General features: G+C 39.0%; 1 protein-coding gene across 1 annotated transcript in view; it reads right to left on the bottom strand.

The window, feature by feature from the left end:
- The window catches only part of HPS3 (Hermansky-Pudlak syndrome 3), a 61,066-nt gene that overhangs the window by 29,516 nt on the left and 23,729 nt on the right, over nt 1-7,821 (bottom strand). Inside the window, exons 7-8 of the mRNA XM_006876359.1 lie at nt 3,295-3,449; nt 1,406-1,514 (exon numbers count right to left, since the gene is read on the bottom strand). Coding sequence (XP_006876421.1) covers nt 1,406-1,514; nt 3,295-3,449 — 264 coding nt within the window. The remainder of the gene's footprint in view (nt 1-1,405; nt 1,515-3,294; nt 3,450-7,821) is intronic.

The raw sequence follows: 7,821 nt of genomic DNA, 5'->3' as shown, positions 1-7,821 counted from the left end.
GGACATATTATCAGGAAGGACCAGTCCCTGGAGAAGGACATAGTGCATGGTAAAGTGAAGGGGTCAGCACAAAAGAGGGAGACCCCCAAGAAGATGGATTAGCACAGTGGCAGCAGCAATGGGCTCAAGCATAAAAACAATGGTGAGGATGGCACAAAACCGGGCGGTGTTTCGTTCTGTTATACATCAGATCAATATGGGCTGGAATCGTCTTGACCACACATAACAACATTAACATAGCACTAATTTATCACGATTTGAAAATGTTCATATTTGAAATAACTAACTTAAAAAACAAAGTAGATCCACGAGTCAAATCTTTCTCATATTCAGACTTACCATACCTCCCTTAAAGTTTCCTGACTAGAAAGGGGAAATGCTATTAGGACATGGTTAGGACAAAGTGAAAACAGACTGGGTTCTGAACCCTTGATTATTAAATAAAGTATTGTGTTGATTTTAATTTTATTAAAGTTTATGTATCAAAGTTATGCAAGAGAATATTCCACATCTTAGGAAATATATACTGAAGAATTTAGGGAAAAAAAGGCCATGATGTATGTAATTATCTTCCAATGGATCGCGCGCGCGCACGTGCGTGCATGCATGCATGCGTGTGTGTGTGTGTGTGTGTGTGTGTAAAAAGAAAGAGTGTTAGGTTATAGCGAGAGTGAAAAAGGATGGAGCAAATGAGGTAAAATGTTAACTATGTGTTGAGTCCTGGTGTGGTGCTACAAAATAAGCACTGGACTGCTAACTTCAAGGTAGGCAGTTCCAACCCACCATCCGCTCCTGGGAAACCTTATAAAAGTTCACTATGAGTTGGAACTGACTTGATGGCACTTAACAATAACAACAATGGATGAATCAGTTTGGGGAATATACAGGTATTCTTTGTACTTTTGACATCCTTGTAATTTTTCTGTAAGTTTGAAAGAAAGAGCTAAAAGAATTGAGATTGGGCAGCTGTGTCACTAAGAAAAGGAGTAAGGATGCCCACTCTTTGCCCCTGCATACAGGACAATGCTGCTGCTGTTGCCATGCCCTGGGACATCTGATGATACTTCAGAGAAAAGAGAGAGTGAGGATAGAAGATCCAAATGATCCAAGATTTCCTTCATGATTCTCCTGTTTAGGGTTAAAAGGTCAAAGACTACTTATATTTAGATCAGCAATAGATTCTTTTAGGTGGGTATGAATAAGAGAGTCTTCTTCTAGTGAAAGGAATTTTTACAGGCTCTTCAAATGCCAGGAGCTGTGAAAACAGTAAGGTGGAGAAAAATACACTCTCCACTTTCAGAAAGCGCCTGTAAGCTGTGGCATTCTGAATGTGTGATTAATTAGAAATTGATTTCTGTTCCACTTGAATTTCCATAAATAAATATCAGAAGTTTGAAAAGAATACCATTTCTTTGTAGAGCAGCACTGGTGATACTGTATTCACAATATATAAATTCCACCCAGCTTCAGCCACAGGAGGTGTTTTGAGATTAACATTGGCATCTTTTCTAGAACTAAACATAAAACAGAGGACAAGGATTTTTTAAATAAAGCATATTCTTAATAAATGGCAATTTTAAATGGCAACTATTGGATACCCTCCAATAATAAGTATGAAACCATTTACACAAAACATTGTCATTTTTTAATAGACTGTTAGTTCACAATACTACACAGGCCTAGAATATTTAGTATTCTCTTATGTATTGATAAACCAATCACATCCAATTCCTTCCACCAGTTGTAAATGGAAAGTCAAAAGAGCAGCCAGGACCCTCAAAAGGAAGACAGACTTCGTTGTGAAAGTCTCTAGGTCCCAGCTCTCCTGCATGTGGTTTTTATGAGCCCAGTGTGCTTTATGCCACAAATTTAAACAAAAGTTCCGACACAGAAACATGCAAAACTGCTGTTGGCTGCTGAAAAAATGCATACGACACATGTAACTGTAACTCTGCTTAAAGTGCCATCTTATTTCTTGCTTTCGCTATGTATTATATTTTTTTGTAGTACAGAATCTTTTTCAAATTAAGGCTCTGACCAAATTAATTTTCAATTCTAAATCATCTAAAACAATAATCCTATACTTTTGAAATATCAAATGTGCAAGATGGCAAATTGCTTTTCCTTTCCCCAGAAAGTTAAGTGAATCAGTTCAGTCTTCGACTACTCTGGGTGATCAGTTACCAAGTCAACCTGATTATCCGTGTTGGTGGAACATGCACAAGCAATTTAAAAATATAAAATAAATAAAGAAAGAAAAAGCCTATGTTAAAAATAAAAACCTACATCTGACTTGAAATGCATGATATGCTTCTTTCCCTCCAGATCTCTTTCTTGCTTAAATTTTCCTTAGAGAAATGCTCATAGCAGATTGCACTCTCTACCACAAAGTTCACAATGTGGTGGTGGTTGGTGATGGTGTGCCCTCAAGTTGGTTCCAACTCACAGTGACCTTGTATACAGTTTCTGAGCTTGTAAATTCTTACAGGAGCAGAAAGCTTCATCGTTCTCCCGAGGAGTGACTGGTAGATTAGAACTGTTGAACTTACAAGTTAGCTGCCCAACTCATAATCTACTATGCTTGGAGTTCTGGTGTGGCACTGTGGGATAAAGCACTGGACCTCATGGTTGGTTTGAACCACAAGGAAGGTGGTTCAAATTCACCAGCCACTCCTTGGAAAAGTTAACACAGGGTTGCTATGTGTCGGAACAGACTTGATGGCACTTAACAACACTGCCACCACCAAGATTCCTTAAATTCATAGTGTAGGAAATGTCAAAAAGAAGCATAACTAGTTTGGAATTAAGCATTCTATTTTAAACAATCCAAAGGCAGAAGGCCAACACATTTCCATAGATAATGAATGTACTTTCAGTTTAGAAATGCATTGTCAGTTACTTTTAAAATACCAGAAAATAATCTCTATATTAAAAACACAATCATTGAAAAGGCCAAGAAATAAAGGAGGGCCTTGTTAATGGAATAGTGACAGAGGTTCTTTCTTATTAATTAGAAAGAAAAGTCCTTTCGCTTTTCCATTAAAATATCACATATTATTTTCCTGAAACTATTTAATAATTCATTTTCTTCTAAAACTTCCAAGGTCAATTATGAAGTCTTAACTAGAATCTTAAATCTTCTTTGTCTTTCTCTCAAAAAAGGTTCGTCATGGTTAGGTGATCTGATCATCTTAGGTTTTAATTTTTTTTTTTTTTAATGCACACACAAAAATACCAGTAACAATTTATTCCAGAAATGGCAGCAGACATGTCTTGGGATGAAGGGGTGCTTACAGAAGCCTCTTGGGTGACTCTCTTCTTTCTTGGATGGTCTCAGGGTCTGCCTTGGTCAAAAGTATGATGTGGTTTTTAAAGTGACATATGGCTTTCAAGCCTATGAAAAGCTGTATTCTCAAAGCACAGACATCCATACTGACAGGAGGACAAGCCTAGTCAAGGAAAAATCACAAAGTTAACCAAGAAATACATGCCCATAAACTTTAATCACCAAAAATCAGTCTGCTTATCAGGTAAAATCTCTTCCATCCCTAAAAACCATCCACATTCTTATCTTTTATCAGTTAAGCAGATATTCAAACCTGTGTTATCAACCATCTTAAGGAAGTGTAGTGTGCATCTGGTGTGGTGCTGTATGACTGTGAACCAGAGGGATGGCAGTTCAAATCCACCAGCTGCTCCTCAGAAACCCTACAAAGGGTCTCTATGAGTCAGAACTGACTCCATGGCACACAACCACCACCAACATCCATCTATTGTGTACATGCCAACGCAACACTTGGCATATCTGACTGCACATGTGCTAGGATCTACACGGACCACACAGCTGTGGGAGAACTTACACTGCCCACATGAGGGGCTCTGACCAACTTCTCCAGGACTATACTTAGGGAAACCTCCTTTAACAATGCGTAGGCTTAGAGGTACACCCAAAGGGGGTTTCCAGGCAAAATCAAACACTATAAAAGGATATTCTACTATACACAAGAGTTCATAAAATTATTTCTTTACGGATCGGTGTTTGTGACAGGAATGACTATGTTTCACACAGCGGCTAGCCCCATAGGTGTGAAAAGTGCCAGGAACAGCTGACAAATGAGGATATCTCAGGAAACCGGCACCAGGAGCCTCTCTCCAGGGTCATTAATTCAAGTTAACTGTATAAGAGAGATCATCGAACAGCTCTTTCTGTGAGTTCACAAAATGGTGCTGTCAAGCACCTGCCAGCTCTTCCATTGACAGTTTTGATTCTGAGGCCATCTTCATTGTTCCTTCGTACCAAGAGGTACAGAAATACCTCCATCTACTTTTCCATTCCTAAGAACAGTTTAGATGCTGAGGAGCCAAAACCTCAGAGGAAAGGGAGATAAAAACCATGCATCCTTTGTGAAACTTTTTTTAAACATGCACAGTTCCTATGGCTGAATGGCAAACACGCTACGTGATTGCGTGCTGGTTCAGCTGACATTTCAGAACTGGTGAAGTCACAGGGCAGAGGAGCCATGAGGAGTGATTATCACTGTCCTTCCTTCTCCACATCCAGAATTGGCCTTAGGGCAGTATCCCCTTAACAGCTCAGCTGTCTGCCCCTCCTCTCTCCCTTGTTCCCTCCCTCTGATTTTATAGACTTGATGATGACCTAAAATTATGATTCATTTTCAAATAACGACTGATCCTACTCTAATCTTGTACGTATCCCATATGTTGCCATGGACAACTTACAAATTTATATTTAAGGATTTATTCAAAAACAAAACAAAACAAAAAAACCAGGCAACAAGGTGTAGAAGCAGAAGAGGGAGACAAACAATAAGATATTTTTATCTGTCAACTGTTCACTTTCACTAGAAAAAGAAGTCTAATTTTAAAAATAAATCTCTTTAAAAGGTCATATGTTTGTCTTAAACACAGAAAGACAAGGAGAGGCTAAGACTCAGGTTTAAGAGGCTAAAGGTAGACAGTGAGGCTGGTCAGCAACAGACAGCTACAGGGAAAGCCACAGAGTAAGAGTCCCTGAGAACTCAGCCCATGCTTTCCATAAAGCGCTATCACATATTTAGGTAATCATAATAGCAGCAGAGTACGTTGGACACGATGCTGTTAAGTGCTGTAACAACCCTGTATAGGGTTCTCCAAGGAGCAGCTAGTGAGTTTGAAATGCTGGCGTTTCAGTTAGCAGTTCAGTGCTTATCCTACAGAGCCACACCAGGACTCCTCAAACACATTGCTGTTGTTAAGTGTCGTCGAGTCAGTTCTGACTCAAAGTGACCCTATATAGGGTTTCCAAGGAGCAGATGGTGAGCTTGAACCACAAACTCTACGGTTCATATCGACATTGAGGTCTAGTGCATTATCCCACAGCGCCATACCAGGATTACTCAGACACATTAAAACATTACATAAACTCACTGCCATCTAGCTGATTCCCAACTCACAGCAACCCCTATATAGGATTTCTGAACACACCAGAATGCCTCAGACACATTAAGCACTACATAAATCTCAAGGTCGGCAGTTCTAAACTACCAGCTGTTCCATGAGAAAAAGATGAAGCTTTCTGCTCTAGTAAAGATTTATAGCATCAGAAACCCTGTGCAGGGTCACTATGAGTTGAATTCGACTCTACGGTACTTACCAACAACAAACCCACTGCCATCAAGTCGATTCCGACTCACAGCAACCTCATGTAGAATTTCCAAGACTTTAAATCTTTAAGGAAGCAGAAAGCCTCATCTTTCTCCCAAGGAGTGGCTGGTAGGTTTGAACCATCAATCTTTTGGCTAGTAGCCTAATGCTTAGCCCATAGCGCCCCCAGCACTCCTTAATATTACAAAGAGTCTGACTTAAATTAATAATCACTACTGAATAACTCCTTTTCTGAGAAAAGGAATTCTGGTCTCCCGGCAGCCATAAACCAATTTTTGAAATACGATCCATTGTAATTTGGGGTTTCCTGTAGCATGCATTTTCATAACAAATATATTCAAACAGCTTATACTTCAGAAGTAAAATAGCACCTGATGAACATCATAAAAATTATTAGTATATCTCTGAGAACAGAAATTCAAGGTAAAAAAACAAAATTTCATCAGTAAATGCCTGTATTTTGTGGTCATAAGCTTTTCAGAGACGAAGCATATTACGTATTTGTAAAAATTAGGTTATTAATCTAGTATATCCATTAATCTTTACGTTGTTGTTGTTGCTAAGTGCTCTACTAAGTCAGTTCTAATTTGTCGCAACCCTATAAAGGGTTTCCGAGGCTTTTTAAAAATCTTTGCAGGAAAAGAAGGCCTTATCTTTTCTCCCAAAGAGTGGTTGATGGGCTCAAACTACCAATGTTGCGGTTTGCAGTCCGTAAGCCGCTCTCCCAATCTTTATGTTAATATTCTGAAAACACTGGAGACTGAGGAAGGCTTCGAAAACTAACAAAAGAATTATAGGCATACTTATAATAGCATAAATAAATAATTTTAATGAACTCTTTCTATTTTGTGCTCTTGAATATATTGATTTCTGTACTGTTTTATTAATAAATCTATACAATTGCTATTTGCATTTCCAAAAAAAAAAAAATCACACTAATATTGCCTTAGTTATCTAGTGCTGCTAAAACAGAAATATCACAAGTTAATTGGTTTCAGAAAACACATTTATCTTCTCACAGTTTAGGAGGTTATTACAACTTCTCACAGTTTAGGAGGTTTAAAAAAAAAAGGTCTCTTTTCAGTTTCTTTTCCTTGGCCCCTTGGTTATCTTCATGTGGCATGGCAGCTGTATTTCCCCATCTCTGCTTTCTCACGTGGAAAATATTTTCTATCTCAAGAGATTGAATTAAGACACATTCTATACTAACAATGCCTCATTAACACGACAGAGACAACCCATTCCCAAGTGGCACTATGACCACAAAGGTATAGTGAGTAAGATTTATAATACATATTTTTGGGCAGTGGCATCACTAGAGGGGCATAGGAGTTGTTATCCATACCAGGTGACACTGTCAGAGGGGCTGAAACCAGGATGACAATCTATCAACTTTTTGTGCAGTGTTTCAACAGAAATTTTTTACTTTTTATAAAAACATCCCTGTAGAACACATGAGCAAGCATGTAAGCTTGCTGGCAATCACATTGGTCTACTGGTAAGTGAAACAGAGGGAAAGGCTGCAATGAAGAAATGGTCTGAGTTCAACCACAGTCCATTGACTCCCATTGACCTGAATATGAGAGAGAGAAGAGGAAGGGCTGGTTGGTCCAAAGTGTGGTGAGACCTGGGGACACCTGAACCCATGGACAAGGACATAGCTACGGAGGGCTAGAGCTGAGAGTGAAGCATCCAGCTGATATGAAGTGAGGGAAGGTGCACAAGAACACCCAAACTTGCAGACAGTATCCATTTGACCTAGCCTTGATGCCATGATCATCAGAACTTGACTAGAGAAAGACTTAAAAAAAAAAAAAATTTTTTTAATTTTTTATAAAGGAAACAAGGGTAAATTGCTACAATTTGATGAACCTGACCTATACTCACAGAAGTAGTAACTCTAAACACCAACAGAGAGGGAAGGAGTATTCACATCAAGTACTAATGCTATCCCCTCTATATGCAGGGTAGATAGGGACGGGCAACTTAGACACTGGCTACCTAAAATGAGGGAGCGATAAAGGCACAAAGTGACTGGCTTACAAGGTTTCAAGAGGGAGTTTAGTTTAGGAATGTGGGGTGGGGAGAAAGAGTCCCCACTGAATAGTTTCCACCTCATCTAGATGGGTCCGGTGAAAAGAGATGGGGATAAGATTT

Source organism: Chrysochloris asiatica, unplaced genomic scaffold (assembly GCF_000296735.1).
Source record: "Chrysochloris asiatica unplaced genomic scaffold, ChrAsi1.0 scaffold00376, whole genome shotgun sequence".
NCBI lineage: Eukaryota > Metazoa > Chordata > Mammalia > Afrosoricida > Chrysochloridae > Chrysochloris > Chrysochloris asiatica.
The sequence above is the reverse complement of the archived record's forward strand: the minus strand, read 5'-3'. Positions and strand labels throughout refer to the sequence as shown.